We start from the raw sequence: 25,964 nt of genomic DNA, 5'->3' as shown, positions 1-25,964 counted from the left end.
CATCTGCTGTACCTGTGCCGCTATGAGGACTCACCGTAGACTGGAGACACCTTGAAGGTGCACTGCATTCACGAGCACAGCTGGAAATACAGACTGACTCTAAAAGACCCTCTATTCAAACTGAAGCTTCTGTTTCTCGTTTTACAACACATAATCATCATGAGCAGAAAAACACGACGCTGGATGTTTCACATTTTTCTTTGTCTCGGAATAATCTACTTGAAAATGGGGTGAGGATCAACATAAACGCGCTGTACATCTTATAATGTTGGAACATCATACATTTGAAGAATGCATACAGTCACTATATTTTGTTTGTAATTAGCAATTACTACTATTTCAACACTGAGTCAGCATAATAGTGCGACAACAATAAGAAAAAGAGACTTTTTTTTTAGTATGCTTTCCAAACGCACAGTGTCTGATGCGCGCGCTCGTTGCATTCTGTGCGCGCTCGTGCCCTGATGCCCATCTCCAGACCCTTCCCTGATATCTTTTTTTTTGCATCCCATATTTCGCATGCATATGAAGATTTATTAGATTAGGAAGTGTTGATATATTCATACGTAGCTGTGTGGTCGTTTGTAGGGGTTTCTCCACCGTGTTGGCGCTGGGAGCGAGCATCATATGCAACAAGATCCCCGGACTGGCGCCCCGGCAGCGGATCATCTGCCAGAGCCGGCCGGACGCGATCATCGTGATCGGAGAGGGCGCGCAGATGGGCATCAACGAGTGCCAGTTTCAGTTCAAGCACGGCCGCTGGAACTGCTCCGCGCTCGGAGAGAGGACCGTCTTCGGAAAAGAGTTGAAAGTGGGTATGTTGGAAACTTTTTCATGCGTGTTTTTTAGTTCGGGTGAATCTGAAAAAAAAAAAAAATCCGCTTTGGGATAAGAAGAGGGAAGTGTTTATCGGTGTGGATAAGATACACCTGGTGTCATTTATTGAGGTAAAGTTGGTTAATATATAAAATAGTGAAGCATAATTTAAAAAGAATAAACAACTTGACAACTTTTGACATATTGTTTACCACCCTACTTTAAATATTCGGTATTTTATGTTTGTAAGTATTTTAAAACAACATTAGCACTTTAATTGACTATCGACGATGTTTGTATTTGGATAGACATTGGCTGCTAATATGATTAAGAATTTGCTAAGAATACTTTACTGAAATTGATTTTAAGAAGGTAAAAGTCTGAATGTGCGAATATGAAACCAACTTTTCCTTTATTTTACCTGAGGTAAAATAGTTGTTTGTACTAGTCAAGTTAAGTTGAGATTTCAATGCTGAACTGTGTGGCAGAGATCCACGATCATACACACAAAGATATTTTTTTTCTTGCTTGTTCAAAGTAAAAACTAAAATAAGCTAAAATGACACAATTATTGAGATCTTTTTGCGACAGCTTAATTGTTTTATGTTCAATCCACCTTATTTTTTTAAGATAACTATTTGTGTTGGGACAACATGAATGGATTGTGTGGACCCCATAATTTTTTTACAGTGTATAGGCATATACAGTATAAAGTACATGATACACTGAAAAAAGTGTTGCATGCAAAACTGTTGCAAACAATGTATTTGTGTTGAATTTAAACAAACAAACAAATTGAGCAATGTTCAACTTAATTTGTTTGTTTAAATTCAGCCCAAATAAGTTGTTTACAACCACTTAACGTAAAAAAAATGAGTAAATCCAAGGAATCATCTTTGAATAATTTTTTTTCAGTGTATAGGAAGCATCTCGGTATACTACAGAATAGAAACAATCAGTAAATATAGAAATAATAAAAAATACACACAAAAAAATGTATATATATATATATATATATATATATATATATATATATATATATATATATATATATATATTTTTTTTTTTTTTTTTTTTTTTGCTCGTTCAAGCTACTTATTTAAAATGAGCTGAAACAACACAATTCTTGAGACTTAATTGGGACAACTTAATTTTTTAATGTTCAATCCACATGAATTTGTTAAAAGTGTTAAGTTAACTTAAACAATTTGTGTTGGGACAACATGGATGAATTGTGTGGAACCCTGCATTTTTTACAGTGTACATATAATGTGGACAGGTCTTTTCAAAATGCTTAAGCATGATTGGAGATTTGAAAAATATCTTGCAATTAGTTAATAGACATAGATAGATAGATATTGGCTGTTTATTAGCTCTTATAATGTTTGATACATCTTATTCTACATATAAACTTAATTACTATCTTATACATTATTTGCAGTACATTTTTTATTACAGTTTTTAAAGCTTATTAAGTTTATTAAGCTAAAAGCCTGTTAATAGTTTATTAATAGCAGGAATTGTACCTTAAAATACAGCGTGACCTGCAATTCAATTATATGTTGAATCAAAGACATTTTGGTGTCTGCAATGAATTACACTGACAAATATATATATATATATATATATATATATATATATATATATATATATATATATATATATATATATATATATAAACATAGAAATCATACTAAATCCAAGTAAATTGTCTAATTTGTCTTCAGTAAAAACAGTTTAAACGTGAAATGATGTTTCATTGTTATTTAAAATAATATATAAATGAAATGTACTTAGTCTGACCTGTACTTGTTAAAATATATTAAAGAAAAAAGCTACTAAACATTAATATGTTTTAATTGATACATACTTCTGTTAATAGATGGATAAAATGTAGTGGTTTGAAAGTATAAAAAGGTACAAGTTATAAACATTAAACATGAAACTTAATGAGTGTTTTGACACTTTTTTGCCATTTAAAACAATTCTGAATTGTAACACCTCACACATTAAGCAATGTTTAATGTAAATTCAGTAATTTAAAACATACAGACTAGTTTTTGGGTATAGCTACACGAATGTCTGTGCTAATGCCAATAATTAATTTGAGGATGATTTTACAGTTTTTAGGTTACCATTTTGAGATCAGAATTTATGTTTCTTTGTTCTTAAAGAGCATAGATGGCTTTATAAAGAAGAGAATAACGTTATTTGGAGGGCTATATATCTTCTCTGATGTAAAGGCTACTAAACTTTATATCTACTTGATTCTCCTTGTTTTTAAAAGAGCACAGCTCCCCTTTTCACACTGGAAGCTGTGTTGTGAGTTTGCTGTTAGCATTTTTTAAGCATGTATCAGTGTTTGGGTTGGTATTTGCTGCCTGAAGAGTTTTTCCACAGGTGTAAATTTCAGAGCATGATAAGATGTCACCTGAGACAAATGGACTTTTGCTTTGCCATTCCAACCTGCTTAGAAATATGCCACAGCTACCGTAGTAGTTTATAAAAGTTCATGAGGTCTAAGTTCTATCTGAGTACACTTAAAGACCTTCTGCAATACTGAGTGCGATTTGAGTGCATTACTGAGTGCAATTCTGAATGCAGTACTGAGCGCAGAATTAAATACAATGCTGAGTGCTAATTATGGCTGATTTCGAAGCACTGCTTTATGAAGCTTTGAAACCTTTACTGCGCTTTCACACCAAAGGCATTGAAGAGCATATAAGTTCACTCTAGCTGCCCTGGTGACAACTAGGCTTGGATATCAGTTCGATACCACAAGTTTTTTGCTGGATCTGGTATCGGCCAGCTGGTACCGATCCAAATCTGATCTTGCGCGTGTGCTATATTCTGTGTAATTTATAAGCCAACAAAAGCCACGAAGGTATAGCCTATTAAAAGGCACTAGAAAGTTGTCATGTAGGCCTACTATATCCTAAATGTTTTGAAGCCATTTTATAGTTTAATGGGAAGTAGAGATGAATATTTAAGTGGTTAAATTCATGTTCAGTTCAGCGCTTCCCGCCGCTGCACCTGTCAATCATTCTCCGTTCATTCACAATTCAAATTGTATCGTGTTCACGACAACACGAAACACTCTCTCCAAGACTAATTGTTCCAGTTAATATAAGTATTCGGTGAAGAAATGCATTTAGTTTTGCATTTAATCGGTTCATTTTGACCTGCAACATAGAGATCATTGCTGTTTTTAAATCATGTTGCGTGTCTGTTAGATCAGCAGATCGCATTTGCAACACTGGAGTAGAGAGGGTTATTTCCTGCTCTTCACACACAAAGTAGGCCTACCTGAAACTTTAAATGAGAAAAGGCTCAATAATACATTAGACAGATCCTAACGCACTGAGATCTCCCCCTTGTGCTGATGTTTTAAAAGTGTCCGCACGCTGTGTCAGTGATGCACTGACGTGACATGCGCCACTTCGTAAGATTAATCTTACAATAAGATTACCTCTCATCTTTAATCTTAATTAATTGCCTCTCAAACCTCTCATCTTTATTCTTCACCAGCGCATGTAACCTCTGTTAGAGAGTAATTCCGTCATTCTGAGTTCATGATAGTCCAAAAGGTGATGATAATAGTTAAACATGAAAGCGGTTTCGCTTTCTCGCTTGCGCTCACCGCGCATCAATATTTGAAATAGCAAACTTCTTGAGCTGATGATAATAACGTGCGCGTGATTATTGAAGTGCTTCTGACATCTGTTCCATCTGTTAATGACGCTGTTATAAATTCATGACATATTTATAATGGCTTCATGATAATCATGTTTATGACAGATTTATGACACGTTTCGTTGTCTTGGAAATATCAAGTTGTCATGACAAAGACAAAAACCGGCTGTGATGTATTTGTTTATGTCAAGTTGTCATAAAAACAATGTCATCTCTGCATTTAAAATGTCATAACTGAGCGAATGACACTTAATGACAGTTGTTATGAGCATGCATAAAATCTCATTCACATTCAATACATGATTATTAAGGTTTAATGACAGTCCTATTGACCTTCAAGTAAAGTGTTGCCAACTGTTGCAGCATGTGTGGTGAAGCCTATGTTGAAGAAACTGAAGTTGTGTCTTGTGTCTGCAGGCAGTAAAGAGGCTGCTTTCATGTACGCCATCATCGCAGCAGGAGTGGCTCACGCCATCACATCGGCCTGTACGCGTGGGAACCTCAGCGAATGCAGCTGCGACAAAGACAAACAGGGCTTCTACGCTCACGACAATGGCTGGAAATGGGGAGGCTGCTCGGCAGACGTCCACTACGGCCTGGGCTTCTCCAAAGTTTTTATGGATGCTAAAGAGATAAAACACAGCGCCAGGACGCTTATGAACCTGCATAACAATGAAGTAGGACGGAAGGTACGTATTTGATTCTCAAAGTTTTACTTTGTGTGTTTTTTTTGGCAATAAGCATTTTTAAGTGCTTTCTTGAAGGCTCTGACACACCAGCTCGATAGTCAGCTGTCAGGAAATGTCCCAGTTTTGGCTGTAGTCTTTGTGGTGTGCTAAAGTTAAACATTTTAGTCCGGATATAATGCAAGATATTTCTTCAGCTTTATTCACCACTTGTTGGCTCAGTATGCGAGAACCTAAATGCATAAAATGTATGAGAAACATCTGAAACCCACAAGAGCAGTGCATTTTTTTTGCTGACTTATGTACTTACATTATTTCAATTGTTTGAAGAATCTTCTGCTGGTGTTTATGCCTAAACCCATAACCCATAAAGTCACACACCCTTGGTTTCTGGTTTGGTTTTCTAAAAAACGGAAAGAACAGCGAGGCTTTAATATGTTGTGTGTTTTATTAGACTGAACAGAGCTGCATTATAACTGAAGCCTCAAATGTATTTAGTCTGATAAAACAGCACTGCTGCTTCAACAATTCAGGGGTGCATTTCCCAAAACCATCGTTAGCCAACTAAGGTCACAAGTTCCGTTGTTACAAACACAGTTCGTTGATTTGCCGTTTCCCAAACCCGTCGTTCCAACAAACATTTGCAAACTGCGTCGCAAACTTGTGCACTTGCAACTACACCTCTAGAACTATAGTTAGAAGCATAGTTCCTGGCTGTGTTCTATTCCCACTTATCCCCCCTATGCCCTATTCATTTAGAACATTCTAATAATTAAACTTAGAATTATTAAAACTAAAAAAGCATTAAGGTCATCTCTCTTAGGTGTAATTTGCTTTCAAAGTATTTTTACAGTTCAGTTTTAGCGATCTTCATGTTTACAATTGCGTTCCCTTCGCAGTGCACTTTGAAAACATCGATGTCATTTTGAACACAGCCTCATGAAAGCTATAGGTGACCTATTATTTAAAAGCGGAATTTACGTTACGTCTCCAAAGCTTGTGAAAACAAAAAAACATAGCATACATTAATGCTTTCATTTATAGTAGGTTATTTATTAAGTATCTGTACTGTATATGACACGGGCCTGAGGGTTAGAACATTTCTGCAGTGGTTTACATGTCAAATTGTAAAAGTAGACTTAAATTTTTTTTAAAAATAATAAACAATATCCTACATAATAAAAAAAATAATAATAACAACAATAATAATAATATTAATAATATTAATAACAATAACAACAATAATAATAATAATAATAATAATAATAATAACAACAACAACAACAACAATAATAATAATAACAATAACAACAACAACAATAATAATAATAATAATAATAATAACAACAACAACAATAATAATAATAACAATAATAACAACAACAATAATAATAATAATAATATTAATAACAACAACAACAATAACAACAATAATAATAATATTATTATTAATAATAGTAATAATAACAATAACAATAATAATAATAATAATCATCATCATCATCATCCTCATTAAAATTATTACTAAAGAGGATCTTTTTTCATTTCCTAATAAATAACGAATATTAAATTTCATTTCTTATTAAATTGCCTCATTATTTATTAATTTATTTATTTATATGATTTCTATATGATATTAGAATATGTGTTATCTTTTTTAAGTGATTTTAAGTTTTAGAATAGAATATGTAATGTTCTCAATAATATTTGTAAAGGAAACACAGGCTTTATATGTGCCATTTGCATATAGTTCAATTAATATGGAAAGCGAGTGGATGTTTTTACCAAAACTAATATAAGATTTTTTTTAAATGCGTGTGCGTTTATAACAATTTAATTTGCACAAAGAAATTATGGGATTCTTCTCTAAAGAAGTAGTTACTCCATCCCATTTACAGCGGCATTATGGCGGTAGTCTGTGACATAATAAAGTGTGGACTGTGGCTAGTGTTTAAAAGCAGACATAAGAGAAAAATGGACTACTATCACATAGTTTTACATAGATTTTACATTTACGTGTAAAATTTAACATTTAACATTGACATTTTACAAATCATAGACAGAGTTAAGTTGTTTTGTGGTGTTTATTTGGTGCAGTGCTAGGAACTGCAGGAAAATACTCCTTTATTTATTAATAATATGTGCCTGTAAATATGATTAGTGTGAAAAAAGAACAAAATTTGTTGTTGTTACACTGCCCTGAAGTTCATTTTTACTAGAAACTCCAATCAAGCACATGCTAAAGTACAGTTTTGTTGTTGTCACCTGAAGCACGTATTTCCAATGAGCCTGTGTTGGTCATTTTAAAAGTTAGTTAGTTAGTTAGTTAGTTAGTTAGTTAGTTAGTTAGTTAGTTAGATAGTTAGCACATTTTTTACAACACAGCATTGCCCAAAGTGCTGAAAACATTCTAACCTTACATTCAGCCAACCTAGAGAGGAAAGAACAGGGGATATGTGTTCATGCTTGGGAGTCCCTGTCAACAGTCTCACAGCTGCATTTTGGACTAATTGCAGTCTATTCAGGGCTGTTTGACTGATACCCACATACAAATAGTTTCAATAGTCATGTCTCCCCAAAATAAAAGCATGAATCGCCTCCTCAAGGCCATCAAAAAAGGGAAACGACTTCACTTTTGCCATAAGTTGTAAATGGAAAAAAACTGGATCTAACAACTGAATTTACTTGTTTGTTAAATTTCAGATCACTATCGAACTGAAAGGTTTTGAACAACAGGTTTTTAATAAGATGGCTCACCAAAACCTGATAATTCCAGAGGGGCAGGATCCCCAAACCAGATCAGCTCAGTTTTTCCCTCAATAAAATGTAAAAACGTTGACGACAGCCAGGTCTTAACCTCAATTAGACATCTCATAAGGGAGTCTAGGCTATTTTCATCATTATTTTTAAGAGGGACATAAATCTGAGTGTCGCCAGCATAAAAATGAAAAGCCACCCCACATTTACAAAAAGTAAGGTAAAATATATAAAGAAAATAAAATAGGACCGAGGATAGATCCTTGTGGAACTCAGCATGTTTAAAATCTGCCACTATGCTGACAGACAGGCATGTGTAGCTCCACCCTCTTTTAAAAAGAGCACAATCTCATTTGAATTTAAAGCAACAGTCATCAAAATGGTACAATTTGAATCACCACCTAAAAGGGAGAGTTTCAAAGGCTTATAAAACATTATTTGTGGGGTATTTTGAGCTGAAATTTCACATACACACTCTAGGGACATCAGAAACTTATTTTACATCTAGTTATAGGTTCCCTTTAAAACAAATGCTGTTATATGATCAGATCTAGCTTTTGTCAGCGTCCTTCTCTCACTCAATCATTATAATGCATTGCAAAATGAATGTTTGGAGATGTAGTCATACTTCTGTGGTTATTTTGGTGATTAGCAACTTAAAAGTAATACAAAAGTAGTAATTAATTACATTGACAGTAACGAGTCATTTGTAATGCATTACATTTTGGGCTTAACTCTGATGTCTTATCAGGACAAGTTTGTAAATGAGCATGTGTGAATGACATGAGGGTGACCGACTTGACATTTTTGAAGGAACTATTTCTTTAAGAGGTTTTATCTATCAGTCAAGTGATGTTTTGGTTACACTGAACGGATCAAGTGAAAGTCAAGTACAAGGAAAGATTCAGTAACTGTGGCACTGCGGTTTGCAGCCATCAACCATCCGGCCCCAACGCCAAGACTCAACTGGCACAGCAATAATGGGAAGCTTTTAGGGGTAAGAGCGGTATAAGTGGTAGCGTTTGATTACAAATCAGATCTGCTCCAACACAACACCAAGCTCTGTACAAAACCACTCCCATTTTCTGCTCAGTTAAATAGACATTGGCTTACACCAGTATCCCCTATCTCTAGCTTCGATGGAAACGTTTCATCTTTAATGTTGTGTTTTTGGGTCTCAACTTTCAATGCTCAAACCGCCAAAATTCTTAAAAGGCTTTTTCAATGTTACCTGCATTTGGAGGCCACGCTTTTTTCCGCATATAAAGTTCAGATATTCATGCATGGCCTTTGATGTGAAATAAGGGGAAAAGTCCCTTGGGAAACACTTGCACTTGAATTGGCACTCTACTTGCAGTACAATATTAATAATTGTAAAATTATATTTGTACAATATTAATGGATATGAACTATAATTTTAATTGTACAATGTTAATGGATATTAACCCTACAAGTATATTCTACACTGGAAATACATCTTATTATGTTGAACACATCTTTATTATTTATTATGCCTCAGTAAACTCCTAATTTTCTGTTTTTTTTTAGCAAGGAAGCTGTTATAGCAGTTAAGGTAACATGATTAGAGGATGTAGAACGTCACGGTTGCAGGTTTGTGTGCTTTCCGGAGTATCTGTTTTGTTACGTGGGTTTGTTTTGTTCGGTTGTCCACGTGTATTTGTTTGGTCACGTGTTGTGACGGCACTCATAACAGCTCATGACGGCTGTTTGATTTGATCACCAGCTGAGGTTCATTTTTGTGCCTATATCTGGGCTACGTTTCTATGTTTCCTTGTCAGTTCGTTGCGTTTGCTTATGTGAGTCTGTATGTGCTCAGGACTAAGAGGAGTGACTGCTGGACCTCGTTTCGTCTGTCTGTTCCTGCCCCAGTATCCCAGTGTCCTCGCCCTCCATTTGTAGCCCTGTTGGTTTAGTTTGACAGTGTCAAATAAACTTTTCACTTGCAGATTGGATCCTTCTCTGTACCTTTATTTACTTGTGACAGTAGAATATTATTATAAGAATAAGGCTTTATAAACATTAATAAAAAGCTAATATGCAGCCAAAAAAGTAACTAATACAAAAGTGGAAACTGATCCCCTTAATAAACACTGTAATAAATGCTGGGTTAAACACAATTTGTTCATGTTGTCCCTCACAAATCTATTGTTAACCTGCAACCCCAAATCGGAAAAAGTTGGGACAGTATGGAAAATGCAAATAAAAATTTACTTTGACTTGTATTTCATTGCAGACAATGCAACAAACATTATTTCATGTGTTCCTTATGATTTTCTTTTATTAAAATAAACACATATTCAAATTTTGTTCTTTGCAACACAAAAAACGTTGGGACAGTAAAGTATTTACCACTTTGTAATGTTGCCATTTCTTTTCACAACATTTAAAAGACATTTAGGGACTGAAGACACCAAGTGATGAAGTGTTTCTGGTGTAATTTTAGGGCAACAGTACGAGGTCTTCGTTTTCACATCTTGCGCTTCAAAATGCACCACACATTCTCTATTAGAGACAGGTCGGGACTGCATGCAGGCCAGTCAAGTACCTGTATCCGCTTCCTCTGCAGCCAGGACTTTGTAATGTGTGCAGAATGTGGTTTTGCATTGTCTAGTTGAAATATGCATGGGGTCGCAGGAAAAGAAGGCAGCATATTGTGCTCCAAAATCTCTATGTACTTTTCAGCATTAATGCTGCCATCACAGATTTTGTCATGGTCACTGACACAACCCCAAACCATGATAGATTCTGGCTTTTGGACTTGTTGCTGGAAACAGGATGATCCTTTTCTTCTTTGGTCTGGAGCACACGGCATCCATTTCTCCCAAAAAAATACCTCCTGTTGGATCAGAGATCACGGTTGTTCAGCTGATGCCTGCGCCCTTGTCCTTTGCATATTGAAATTCCACCAGATTCCTTGAGTCTTTGAATTATGTTATGCACTGTTGAAGATGAAATACACAAACGTAAAAGAAACTCCAGACGCACCTGATCTCTGTTACCCTGATGAAGAAAGTGTTTGCCAAAAAGCATAGGAGCAGTATTAAAGAATAGCCATGTCAATAAAGGCTTTTTAATATTTTTTTTCCACATTTTTTGAGTGCTTTAGACTTACTTTTGCTGTTTATTCTGATAAATCCCTTACCCAAAGAGCACCGACACATTAATTAAGCTCCCCCTGAGCACTTTTTGTTTGATTTTGTCCTCCAATCCTTCTTTGAGGAACATTATTTTAAACATTTCAATAATTTTCTTTTCGCTTGGAATGTGCTGCAGGTCTGAATGACAGAAAAGGATGTATATTTACAAAGGAAGGGAAATTGACCAGGCAAAATATATTTGTGAAATATTTAGTGTTCATATTGTCTGCAATGAAATACAAGTCAAAGTAAAAATAAAAATCACTACTTTTTTTGGTAACACTTTATTTTGATGGTCCATTTGAGTATTAGTAGAGTGTCTGTTTAATATCTGTTGATACTGCTCCTTCAACAGACATTTAACTGACTATAAACTTTGCAAGCACATGTCAACTTACACTAATCCTAACCCCAACCTAATAGTCTACTTATAATCTAATAAAAATTCATTGGCATGTAGATGCAATGCAACTTAATTCAACAAACGGACCATCAAAATAAAGTGTGACCCTATTTTTTCATTTGCATTTTCCATACTGTACCAACTTTTTCTAATTTGGGGCTGTGATTGTTTTGATTGAGTTGATTCAGCTAATTTCTAAATAAATACTGTAGTTTGAACAATAAGCAAAAATATATTTTGGAGTGAAATATATGCATATATTTAAAAAAAAAAAAAGATGATTTTGCATTACATTTAAATAATAAGTTTTACTTTAATGTGCATTTAAACCATTATCTGAACTCTAGTGTGTTTTTAGAGTCTAATTACTTTTAGTAGTTAAAATACAGTTGAAGGAAAAATTATTAGCCCTCCGGTGAAATTGTAATTATTTCTTTTACATATTTTAGAAGTTTAACAATGTTTTTCAAAGGATTTTTAACATATTCATTTTAATATATAATTTCTTGTCTTTGCCATGATGACAGTACATCATAATTTACTAGTTATTTTGCAAGATCCTAGAATTAAGCTTATAGTGCAATTTAAAAGCTTAACTAGGTTGATTAGGGTTAATAAGTCATTAGTAGGGCCAGACGGAATCTGCAGATTTTTTTTTTTTTTTTTTGCTATTTCTGCTCAGAATTTTGGTAAAAATGATTTAAATATGATGATTTTAGTAGTATCATAACTAAAACCTTAATATATGAAATAAAAAATACCTTTTTAACTTGTATTTAATGTTTACAATGCAAATCTAATTAGATTCACTTTATTTGGTAAACAAAGCAAGTCTCTCGTATAATATGTCTATTAAAAGACAGAAAATATTATTTTACAAACTATTTTGTAAATAAATCATTTAAATATGTTCATATTAGTCAATAGTATTACTGAAATTAATTTAAAAACTGAATAAATATAGATTTACACACATCAGTAAATAAACAGAATCAATGATGGGCAAAAAATCTGCGGAAATCTGCGCGTGCAGATTCTGTGTGGGCCTAGTCATTCGACAATAGGTATTTCTTCTGTATCCAATAACAATATTCACCTTAGCAATGTTTTATATATAATATTTCATTTGTTTAATGCTTTAATTCGATTTTTTATCAGACACTCTATATGGCCATCTTTTTATATCGCATATTTTTTGGGCATTTTGACTATTTATTATAGTAATGTATCAATGCATGTGCTGTAACGTTGAAATAATATAATTATAAAAAGGATCTTTTGGTGACCTGTTCTTTTAAGTAGGGCATGCAGGTCTGTCAGGCAAAAAGAGGTCAGAATAATCACTCTTGCTCTCGCAGTCAAGCTTAATGAGGGGTGAAGAAGCTTCGATCTTTTCGTTGCCTTGTTTCCCGTTTGGTCACAGAGAGTAAATTCATGTCACCGACACTTCTCCTCATTCACCCTGGGCCTCCGTGCTAGCTCACTGAGCCTTTTCTGTAGCGGCACATTCATACCATCTTATCTAAACAGCTAAATTGCCACACAGAGAACTGACTGGCCTCACAGCATCAATCTAGCTGCAGGTTTTTGTCTTGGGAAAAGTAAAAGAGTGCTGTGTTTGAACGCTCCTCCCATTCAATGTAATGACGCCCGGCTTCGAAGAACAGATAGTGAAGCTGTGCTGATGTTCAATAGGTAAGGCTCATCCTGTTCATACCAGAAAACAGAACAGTTTTACATATTGGCACAAAAGGGATTAATTAATACAAATTTAGCCAATTTTATTAAAATAAATATACATGACTTTTTAGAAGGAGACATGTCCCCATGGCCCACCCCTAAAACCAAGCTTTATTGGATGATTAGATCATACAAATTCATTTGAATTACCCTATAAATCAATGAATTTGGAGATTACTGTGGAAAGACCAGTTTGATTAGTATTTAAAGTAACACTGCACTTTTTTGGGGGAAAATGCTCAATTTACAGCTCTTTTTTCCGGAGAGTTTCTACCTGGACCTTTTTTTAGCTTCAGCCCCGATTAGATCACATGATTTTGGCATGATTTCCTTGATGTAGGGTGTTGTAGGGATTCATAAACGACAAATAGGGGTCGTGACACAAGATTCAATCGTTTCTTCTCATGTAATGTAGCATAGTTCATGACAACTGATAGCATGCCTGCGATGCCTTACGACAGTGGCGGTTCTAGTTTAAATGGCACCCTGGGCGAAATCACCCTGAACATACCCCCTCCCCACCCCCCAAGAAATAAAGACACTTTGTGGTTGACTTTATATATATTTTAACTATTTAAATATATATTTTAAATATATACATTTAAAGTAATAATTATAAATACATTTCAATATATATTTAATTTCAATAAATATAACAATTTGTTTATTATTATTATTATTATTATTATTATTATTATTATCATACAATTATTTTTCTAAATAAATAACAATGTAAAAACACAACTGGAGTAATATTCTAAGACTTTTGCATGAATTTTAATTATGACAGTTCTATAGAAAACAAAAAAAAAAATGTTTTATAAAATTATTTGTTGTCTTAAACCCGACTCATGGCCGAGAATTAATGTTATGAAGTCTTAGTGTTATGATTAATGTTATGAAGTTACCTCCCTGACTGATTATTCCTTCTTTCTGCCACATAGCTATGCTTAGTCAAAATAACATCATCATCATATGATATAAACTTTAGTTTTGTCAACTTGCATGTCGACGCATATACAATATGCATGTGCATGTACAATAAACAACTGGGATCAGGAGAAGCGCGTGTGAGGCGTGCGGGAAGGGCTTTCTGCGCACATGCGTCAATCTGTTTTCACCAGCGTTGTTTTGGTTGCACCGTTGCACATAAAGAATAACACCAAATGTGAATAGCCCCTAACATCTTTATTCTGGGATAACCACTCTAAATTAATACACTTGCATAAAGTAAATCTTATCTCAAAGCATTTACTGGGGCACTTTTTTTTTGCACCATCTCCCCATGTCGCCCCCAGCAAGATGCCGCCTTGGGCGATCGGTCAGGTAATCAAAAAATATGCTGCTTATTTACTTATGGGTGGGTCACAGGTGGATAAGATCAATAGTCATGCAAACTTTAACTACCTTTTTTAAAATATTATGGTGTTTCAAGCTATTTTATCTGACATGCTGGCATAAATATGCAGATATCTCCATTCTCACAACGAGTCTCTGAGTTCTCTCATCCTTCCAACAGAGTTTGTTCTGTTCATTGCGAAAGCATTTCCTGCTTATTCAAATTTGTCATTAACAGTGAAAACAGTTTAATATAGGCTTCTCTTTAATTTAATTAAGGCTAGATTATTATTCTATTTAACAAATTAACACAATCTCACTTTAATTCGTGTTTTGGTGCATATATTTGACTTGTTTTGAAGTGCATCACCTCAAATGTTATTCGTTATTCCTGCTTATAGATAACTGACCAACAAAAGATACATTGAAATGAAGATAAAAATGACAGCAAGCGAAATTTGTTTCAAAATGATATTTTTTCCAAGAAAAATATCCGAATTATATTTTTGTTTGCACTACTCAACTATACGGGTGCATGACTTGTTTCGCTCGGAGGAAAATAAGTAATTAATGAATGCTTCACTGTGATTTTTATCACAAATCTCAGGTAAATACTTGCTCATTTTTTAATATGTCATTTTTTTAAAGATTATGTCTTGAGCATCTGATATTTCCTTGCTGCTGCTTATGTGCTTAAATTTTTTTCGTCTCACTCACGGCAAGTTCAGGCAAGGGTGTGTTTATTTAGCTACCCCTGGTAGGAAAATTTATGTTTAGATTTCAAAGAAAATATCTTAATATTAAAAAGGAATCATAAGTTTGATCCTATCAATGTCGTAAGGAATTACCTTAAATAATGTTGTTATTAGTTGTCTGCAAGCATCGGTGTTTATTGAGATTGAAATAAGATTAAAAAAAATTGAAATTGAGATATTAAATATTGTTGAAGCTACACTTTTGATTGCTTTGGGAAGTAACGTTCATCGTAGACGTCCACCTGATCGTGAAGGAACGTGTAGTCTGGCACATCTGTTACCCACGACAAGTCAAGATTTTATCAAGAAAAAATATCGCATATTCTGACAAAGTGACTTTCGTAACGGACAGTAAAAATCGTGTGATTTGACCGGGGCTCTAGCTTAGCATAGATCATTGAATCGGATTAGACCATTAGATCCTATTTAAACCTTGACTCTTCTGTAGTTACACTGTTTACTAAGACCATCAAAAAATTAAAGGTTGGAACTTGAAACAGAGTCCTGGGTCTAAAATTTTCAGTCTGCAAGGACAAAAATATATTTTGCCATGTAGCACAAATGAATACATTTAAGAATATGTTAATGATAGAGAGAGAGAGCGTATCAGTTGTGTAAGCAACTATTGCATACACCAGGTGTAAGAACTATTTTGGTCAAGATGTACATAAATCACAGCATGTGGACATGACATTCAAACACCTGGTCAAAGAAAGAAGATTAAAGTATGAAATCAAAATTAGCTCGTCTTATTTTTATATGTATACTGTATCTCTGTGCTTCATTGTTTTGTAAAACATCATTAGCCGTCAGTCCTTCAGTGTGGAGACCCTTAGGGCAGGACTATCAATCATTTAGGGTGGAGCTATCAGTGTGTGTCTTATTTTTGCTTTGCTTTTGTCCATTCGTCAATCTTCCTCCACTTCTGTTTCATGCTGAAGATGGTCAGTGAACTTTTCTGTCATAAACTAGTCTATACAAATCAGCTTGGCAGCAGTTTTGAGAGAGAGAGGAATAGCACAGTGCTTAAGCATGCTATGTACATGTAAAAAGCCCAAAATATTTAGTAAACCTTTCCTTGTAAGTCTTTTTTGTAGGAAAGTGTTTGTAGGAAAGTAAGCGGTGCATATGGTCCACTCGGTGTGAAATTGTAATTCATTTTCAAACATTTCCCATGTGGTGTTTAATAGAGAGGAAGCTTCAACACTTATTTTAAACATAATAGTTTTAATATTTAATTTATTTCGTCTTTATCGTGATGAAAGTACATTATACTTTACTAGATATTTTGCAAGATGGTAGTTTTCAGCTTAAAGTGCAGGGATAGTTCACCTAAAATTGAAAATTCTGTCAACATTTACTCACCCTTCTCTTGTTCCTAACCTGTCTGAGTTTAGTCAAGGAGACTTTCTGCAAAAGTAAAGTATAATACTGTAAAAATGTATTTGCTCTTTTAACTATATATTATAAAATATTTAAAAACAAAAAATAATTACATTTCATGGGAGGGCAAATACTTTTGCCTTCACATGTAAATGAGAAAATAAGAAACATGGTATACGTATTGAGTGTGTGTGTGTGTGTGTGTGTGTGTGTGTGTGTGTGTGTGTGTGTGCGTGTGCGTGTGTGTGTGTGTGTGTGTGTGTGTGTGTGTGTGTGTGTGTGTGTGTGTGTAAATGAGTGTGTATGGGTGTTTCCCAGTAGTGAGTTGCTGCTGGAAGGGCATGCGCTGCGTTAAACATATGTCAGAATAGCTGGCAGTTCATTCCACTGTGGTGCCCCCTTGATAAATCAGGAAATAAGCCAAAGGAAATGAGGAAATGGTATACTCATTTCAAAGTACTCTATAGTACTATCCTTTACTATCCATAGCACTATCCATTTTCCTGTATGTAATAAGAATTTCGACCAATTCTTAGAAAACACATCCGTATTTTCAGCCTGATCTCACGAGAAAACGTAAGTATTTTACGTTTTGCCAGTTTAGTGGCTAATTCGTACGAATTCGTACGAGTTCAGTCGTACAAAATGGTACGATTTTAAAAAGGAGGCGTGGCACCTAACCCCACCCCTAAACCCAACCGTCATTGGAGAATGAGCAAATCGTACTAAATTGTACGAATTAGATCGTACGAATTCGTACGAATTAGCCACTAAAAAAAAAGTTACGAATTGCCGTGAGATTGTGTTGGTATTTTTACACAACATATGATGGGCTCTATTTTAACGATCTAGGCGCAGAGTCTAAAGCGCATGGCGCAAAATCATTAAGGGCATGTCCGAATCCACTTCTGCTATTTTAAAGGCAGAAAAATACGGTTTGCGCCACGGCGCATGGTCTAACAGGGTTGTGCTTATTCTCTTAATGAGTTATGGGTGTGTTTTGAGCATAACATGTATTAAACCAATCAGAGTATCAGCTCCAATTCCCTTTAAGAGTCAGTTGCGTCACGCCATGGCGCATTTGCTATTTACACGATGGACTTTGTAAGTGGAAAAACTAAACACTTCCCTAGCGAGAAAACAGTTAAACAAACCATCTGCAGCGCGAGGATAAAGAACAAGCCTCCTCCATTCGGCCTCTTTCTTTTTAGTTTACTTTTACTCTTTACTTTACTCCTTTAATTTTGTAAAGAAATGGTGTTGTACGCACTTCACTTAGGACTTCCATTAGTCTATATATTTTATTTTGTTTGTTGTTATTTGTTTCAAAACTATTTCAAAATTCAGTTCTAATTTCCAGCAAACGAGTAAACAATGTAAACAATATATAAACAATATAAACAATAACAAAGTGTTATATCCAAGCGCACGTCCAATGCCCCATATGGTCCAAAACCTGACAGGTGGAAAAATCTAAGCTTGTTTCTTTAAAAACAAATAAAAATATGCATATAATAAATAATAATAATAATAATAATAATAATAATAATAATAATAATAACATTAAACAAAAGTAAATTGTCATGAATCAATTGAAAAATGCCTCCTGGGGTGAAGAACCTATGGAGGCAGTGGTTTTTATATTTATATAGAAAATAATAATTTTTTTTAACATTTTAATAGGTAGGTAGTGCTGTCGCCTCACAGCAAGAAGGTTGCTGGTTCGAGCCTCGGCTGGGTCAGTTGGTGTTTCTTTGTGGAGTTTACATGTTCTCCCTGCGTTCGCGTGGGTTTCCTCCAGGTGCTCCGGTTTCCCCCACTGTCCAAAGACATGTGGTACAGGTGAATTGGGTAGGCTAAATTGTCTGTAGTGGATGTAAATTGTCCGTAGTGTGAATGCAAGAGTGTATGGATGTTTCCCAGAGATGGGTTGCAGCTGGAAGGACATCTGCTGTGTAAAAACATGTGCTGGATAAGTTGGTGGTTCATTCCGCTGTGGTGACCCCAGATTAATAAAGGGACTAAACCGAAAAAGAATGAATGAATTTAATCCTTTAATTTTTTTTTTTCATTTGTAAAGATATTTGCGTATTGCTGTAAATCCTGTGTGTATTAAGCTTTCAGCTGGTCAATTGCGCCGTGCCCACAATGCAAGCAACGCGCCCACAATGCATCTTTAACACACCTCATTTCTAGACCGGAACACCTATTAGTCCACAAAGCGGAACAAATGGATTTACTTTCATTTAAATAATGTGGTGCAAAATGGGAAAATTAGGGTTGCGTTGGTCTGAAAATAGCAACAAATCGCACCAAACACATCTTGCGCCTTATTGTGCCAGGTGTATGATAGGGCCTTTTGTCTGAGAGAAAAGGCCATTTCCTCAGTTTATACAGATTTTGAAGGTTTAATCGTCTTCTGAGTGTGTTGAGAACGTTTTATACTCTCTGTTATATTCTCTAATCATCATTGCTGTGCTGTTCTTGGTGCAGGTGCTGGAGAGGAACATGCGTCTGGAGTGTAAATGTCACGGCGTTTCTGGCTCCTGTGCCACCAGAACCTGCTGGACGACCCTGCCCAAGTTTCGGGAGCTGGGATACATCCTCAAAGACAAATACACCAGCGCTATTCACGTGGAGCCAGTGAAAGCCACACGCCACAAACGGCCGACCTTTCTCAAGATCAAAAAACCATACTCGTACCGCAAGCCCATGGACACAGACCTGGTGTACATCGAGAAATCCCCCAACTACTGCGAAGCGGACCCACGCTCCGGCAGCATCGGAACTCAGGGGCGTGTTTGCAATAAGACACTGATGCACCATCCCAACGGCTGTGACCTGATGTGCTGCGGCCGCGGGTACAACACGCACCAGTATTCACGCGTGTGGCAATGCAACTGCAAGTTCTTCTGGTGCTGCTACGTCAAATGCAACACGTGCAGCGAGAGGACAGAGGTGTACACCTGTAAATAAGCAGCCACCTGTTGGACCTCGTTTAAGCAAAGATCACCTTTAAAAGACAACCAAGTCTGGTGGCATTTGCTTTTTTGCACAAGACCTTACTCTAAACGTGCTTTCTTCACTTTAATGGACGAGCATCAAAGCTTCACTCTGTAGAAAGAGTTGATTGTGACGAGGAAGATGTACTTCAGAAACGTCCTTGCTGAATCTGGTCTTGTGTCTGCAGGATCCTGAACCTGTCTGGATTACCTGCTCTACTCTACTGATAACAACTACCTGCACCTTGATTTACCAGTGGACTCTTGAGGCCTGAAACTCATTGTGATGAAAATTAGGGACGCAATAGAGATTTTAACAATTACTCCAACAGAGCACAACAGCGCAGTTTCTGAAGTAAACCCTATTCATCTTCTCTGCTGAGTACCTTTGCACACTGAAGTCAGAGATTTTCATATGTGTTTTTTTGTATTTATTCAGAGATTGGCAGTATGTCAAAGGTATGGACAGACACACACACACACACAACTAAATTTTGTTTTGTTAACAAAGTTCAGGAGGAGCATGTTCAGATAATTAAACTGACCAACCACAAGACGAGCACAATTAATAATCAACCAACTCACAGCTGTAAATGTAGAGCTGACTTACCTCAGTTGTCTGACAGTCAATATTTCGAGCTCGGAGCCCAGCAATATTCCGAGCTCTTTGACAACATGCCAAACACACTGATTCTTTAAGCTGTTTATTATATGTAGGTGAGAACTTTGTGAACTGCAGCATGGGCAGGGTTATTTCTAGAATCTAGATGATTACTATCATCACTGGTGCCCATGCACCTGGTGGTGCCCTAGTTGGCCTAGAAACGGTACTGGGCATGGCAAAGGTATCAGCAGCAGACAGTAGGCTACAGCAGTGGTTCTCAACTACAATCTGTCTTTATATATTCAGTCGCTTTGAATTCTGCCCTTGGGCATAACGTGCTCTATGCTATGATGTGGCTCTTGATTTTGGCTTTCACTTGTACCATGGCTCTGAACTGTCAAAACACCTCTGAAAACACTTGATATGGATGCAAAAATCGAAATCAAATCAAATTTTGATAGACAGAAGTTGACACAATGTGAGGTTGTGTTTATTTTTTTGATTGTGTGCAATGAACTTTACCTTTTAGTCATTCAGCAGATGCTTTTATCTGTAGTGACTCACATCAAGCAAATCATCATAAAGACACAGTACTCAAATCAAGCGCTACTAATATAAAGTGAATCAATTAGTTTGAAATGTATAAGCTATGCTGCATCCCAATTCGCCTACCTATACTACATTCTGAAAAATTTCTTCCGTGTTTAACAGAAGAGTATGCAAGTTTTGGGACATACTACTTTCTCGCTATTGGACCGTTTTGTTAAACATAGGCTCATTCTGAAAACGTAGCTCTATATACATTAATGGAGATTGCGAATTATGTAGCCAGAAGTACGTACTGTATGGCTGCATTTCTTTTATAAATCGAACGATACGGGGCGGTATGATGCTGTTCCTTTTCGCGCTTACCAGCTGGCCTCAATATGGATGGCTTTCCCGCTGTTACCAGTTTGTCTAGTTAGTTCGCCATGTGCATTGGCGGACTTGAGATGCAAAGAGGAGTTGACCACGACAACGGGGTTCGAGTCCGGTGAACAGTTCCAAAAAGCGTGTAAGACAAAAACAGAAGGCAAAAAATTAAATAAACAAGTAAATAACAGGGTGAGAATGTGGTGAAAGCTGAAAATGTGGTAAAAATCAGGCCAGGACTTTTCTTTTTCTGGATTGCTTTTTAAAACTGTCAGTTGGGTTTAGGGAAGAGGGTGGGCGGGTCAATCAGTACTTTTAAAAACACTATTGGTTGGGTTTAGGCAAGAAAGAGGGAGGGTCAATTGATCAGTCAGTCAGTCAGTCAAACAGTTAGTTGACAGCAGCCTCTGATGGATTTACGAGAGAAGAACCGGTGCGAATGGCACTCGCAAGAGAAATTTGAGATTATAAAAAAAGTGTGCACAGCGGCCTCAGGTGGATTTGCGAAAACAAAACCTGCAAAAAAAAAGTACCTTCTGGGACATATTTGGCGCTCTCCAGAAATGTATATAGAGGTACATTTTCAGAATGAGCCTGTGTTGGTTGTGTTGCTTAGTGGACACAGCACTAGAGTAGGAGAGGAGTAAGAAAAGTATGTTATTTTAAGTTAGTTGCTTATGGAAAAGATATGTTTTTGATTTGTGGAGAGTGTTCCACCATCGAGGAACAATAAACAAAGGGTGTTATCTTTACTGATAATGTAAAACCCTATCTAGACAGACCCACACCGAGCTTTGCTGCCAGGATCTTACAATGAACCTTCAGCAACAATGGAGCATTTCCATTCCAAAGCTCCTTTATTGTGGAAGAAGGTTCTTTATATTATTGAAATTCTCCAAAAGTTAAATATTCTCCTGAGAACAGTTCACTGTGAGTTTATTTGAGGCATCACAGCAAAAAAAAAAAAACCTTTAGGAACCGTAGGAAATGTTTTCAAATGATCCTGCAATACAGTTAAAGAGCTTATTGCCGCTCTCTGGGGAATGATGAAGCAGCTCCACACTCTCAAATTACTATAATGTCGCACAAAGAAATCTGATACATGGAAATACATGCAAATTGACATACAAGTTCATATTTGGGTTTAACATATGAAAAATATATATTGGGCGGCACGGAGGCTCAGTGGTTACCACTGTCGCCTCACAGCAAGAAGCTCGCTAGTTCGAATCCCGGCTGAGCCAGTGGGCGTTTCTGTCTGGAGTTTGCATGTTCTCCCTGTGTTGGTGTGGGTTTCCTCCGGGTGCTCCGGTTTCCCCCGCTATCCAATCACATGCGCTAAAGGTAAATAGAATAAACTAAATTGGCCTTAGTCTATGAGTGTGTATAGTAGGGTTGGGCGATGTCGACCAATTTGGCATTGCACGATGTCTAATATGAAACACGTCGTCGTATGGTATGGTATGGTATGGTATCGTCGTCGTAGGCGGCAGTGAATTAATTGTTTATGAATAATTAATTGATAACGAATTAATTATTTGTAGCCCACCGTTTCAACTACTCGACCCGCATGGTCTTAATTTTACTCATAACCAAATCATAAATAAATAAAGAGAAGTTACACACAAATTAACACCTGTCAATCTTTTTCCGCGGCACTCTTGCATGAATAGGCAGAGTGATCTGTGTCGTTATAATGGCGACGACAAACTTGGTTGATAAAAAAAGATGCACAACCAACAAGAACCAACCAACAGTATCTGAGCTTTTCGCTAAAATAACTAAGTACAAGCGTGAAAGGGAAAGATTGAAGCAATGTACTGACCCGCTGACTGCCTGGACCCGCTGTCTCAAGTGCATGACAGTGTGTGTGTATGTGTGTGTGTGTGTGGTCACGTGATGTGCGTTTTCAGTGGTATAGTGTGGAAGGAAGCCTGTTCAGAAACGCTAGATGAAACACCAGTGTGGATGTGGATCGTTTTCATTCTAAAATGCCATTTTAAAACTAAGACGTATTAGTGTAAACAGGGCCTGAGTGTGTGTTTTTCGTGAGCGGATTTGCGCCGGGGCCGGGGCGGAGGATCGTGATGCCGGCTCAGCATCGTGGTGTCTATCGGCCAACGTCTATCGGCCCAACCCTAGTGTTTCCTAATACGTGGTTGCGTTTACAAAGGCATCCGCTGCGTAAAACATATGCTGGAATAGTTGACAGTACATTCCACTGTGGTGACCTCTGAAATAGAGTCTAAGCTGAAGAAAAATGAATGAATGAAAATATAAATCATATATGTAACTTATATTTAGAAATATTGCAAAATGGCTGCTGACATATCATTGAAATGCAATTAAATATGTCCACACATGTTCATAAATGGCCATATGAACACATACATAACATTATAGCTAATTATTTGAACAATTATGTAAATCCAGTTGGTTATATTGTAATAGAATTCCAATGGTTGGAAAAAAAATATGAAAGCAGCTATTTTTGCAATATTGCAATATATATGTTGCACATGAGGCATCTATTTCATATATGTGAAATCCAAATATGAACTTGTATGTCATATATGTAATTTGCAAATATTGCCTGATTTCTATGAGGTACAACATTTACTCAGTGGTTTTATAGTGCAGTCACATATCATTTTGGTTTGATTATATACGATTTGTAATGTTGAGAATCATCTTGAAGCTGGTTGATTTGGTGCCTTTTGAAATTCCCAAAGAGCAAATGAATGGGAAAACTACTGCCAGGACCAAGACAATTGCTGTTGTGCTCTGTTGTGTATTTCTTCCAACTACTGATTTGATTTATTTATTAAAAAATGCTGATAACTCTAATTCAAGAATAACAAGGGGAAACAAAATGTGTGAATCTGGGTTGATTGCATCTTTGTTAATGAATGCTGAATTTATTCAGAAAATATACACCGAGCTTTGTATCATCTGAAAGAATAGCTTTTTTTTAGTTTACACAATGCAATATTTTCTTCTTTGAGAAATTTCATGTACGCTGCTAGTCTGGAATAATCACTTTTGCTGTATAATTAAGAAACTACTGACCACAAGCTTTTTGTAACTGGTTTAGTGATGAATCCAGACGTAGACTTTACACTGAAAATATTGGTAAGAGAGTTTATTTTGTGAAAGAATATTTTTATATGAATGTTTTATTTATACTTTGTCATTTCTGAAAACCCAATGCATTCCAGTTGCATTATGAAATCATTGTAATTTGACAAAGTTGGAGTGTGGATGTTAATTATTAAAATCAAGCTTGGATCCAATGATGCAGATGTGGTTGAATTAATGTGAACAATTCCATAACGCATGACAAGATTCCAGTTATAAGCGATTTGTTTGTCTGCACCAAACACCAAACACCAACGACAAAACATTTAAATACACAGCACTCCTAATGACATGGTAAAGGATTTAAATCAAATTAATACATATTAAACCTCTTTAAAATTATTAATAGTTCTGACTTTCATTTTCAAACCAACAGTAATTCAATTTTCAAGATCTGAGGTGAATTATCTGGCAATAAATGTCAGGTAAAATGGTATTTAAACTCCCATTAAGAGCATGTAATATTGAAGAATGCACATAATCAGTACCTGAGGTTATCATTGTCATAAATTTATGCTGTTGTTCTGCTGCGATGTCGCGGAAATAGAAAGCATTTCTAAAACAGAGATTTTGCTTGCCATATTTGCAGATTGTTTAACATGGAAAATATACTTTTCATCACATGTTGTAGAGTATTGAAGTTTGGTGTGTAATGTGGGCAACTGAATAGTAACGTATACAGACAGCAGAATATTACAGAAGGAGCATAAAGTGTTGCATTTGAGATGTAACAGTACAAAATTTCATATCCCAATTATAGTGGCTATGGATATCAATTTTATGTTAAATGGTTTTGTTAAAATGACCTCAAATGTTCAAAAATAAATGTCAGAAACACTTAAGTCATTCCACTAAGTTTTGTATCTGAAAACGAAGAAAGTAGCAAACAGCAAAAATCAAGGATCTGTGCACTTTGGATTTGTTTACTAGTATGTATTATTTGACGGACAAAACTATATATGAAAACACCAAATCTTCCAAAAGTATCAAATGTATTGGTAACATTTTATAATTACACACTATGAATCATTTATTAAGCATTAGCATCTAGTAAATTCATTATTTGTTAAGCATTAACTCTACATTAATAAACGTTAGTAAGCAGTTTATAACTGCAGCTACAAATGCTGCATTCTTTACTTATAAACACGTTTATAATGTGCTTAATAATTGTACTTTATACTTTGCTTATGATTTATTCTTCATTACTACATTAAGTCACACTTTTACTGATAATAAACATTTGAAATGTTTACACCAATAGAAAATTTCTGAGGTTTACTTTGATAATAGCGAAGACACTTTTTGGGTATTTTGATTAAGGCTAGCAACCACAATGCACTAAAACACTTTAGCAAACATTTACAGTACAAACTGCACAGCAATGGTTTTGCAGGCGAGCTCCTTTCACATTACCTTTAGAATATGTAAAACATATAGTTATTATTAGTAGTGTTAGTGAAGCTCATGTGTCGTAGCATGCGTAAAACTGGCACGGTTGAGGAATTCAGCCTAAACAAACATTACGCAACAGTGATATGCGCAAATGCTCATTTTTGGATGGTATTTTGTGGGCTGC

The 25,964-nt window shown here is 35.8% G+C and overlaps 1 protein-coding gene across 1 annotated transcript; it reads left to right on the top strand.

The window, feature by feature from the left end:
* Positions 1-24,654, top strand: LOC130217122 (protein Wnt-7a). Its single transcript, XM_056449156.1, has 4 exons — positions 1-230; positions 589-815; positions 4,927-5,198; positions 19,223-24,654. Exons 1-4 carry the CDS (start codon positions 160-162, stop codon positions 19,703-19,705), a joined length of 1,053 nt encoding a protein of 350 aa, XP_056305131.1. The 5' UTR covers positions 1-159; the 3' UTR covers positions 19,706-24,654.
* The last annotated feature ends 1,310 nt before the right edge of the window (positions 24,655-25,964 follow it).

This window comes from Danio aesculapii, chromosome 23 (assembly GCF_903798145.1).
Source record: "Danio aesculapii chromosome 23, fDanAes4.1, whole genome shotgun sequence".
In the NCBI taxonomy this organism is placed as follows: Eukaryota; Metazoa; Chordata; class Actinopteri; order Cypriniformes; family Danionidae; genus Danio; species Danio aesculapii.
This window is presented reverse-complemented; position numbering and strand designations above follow the sequence as displayed.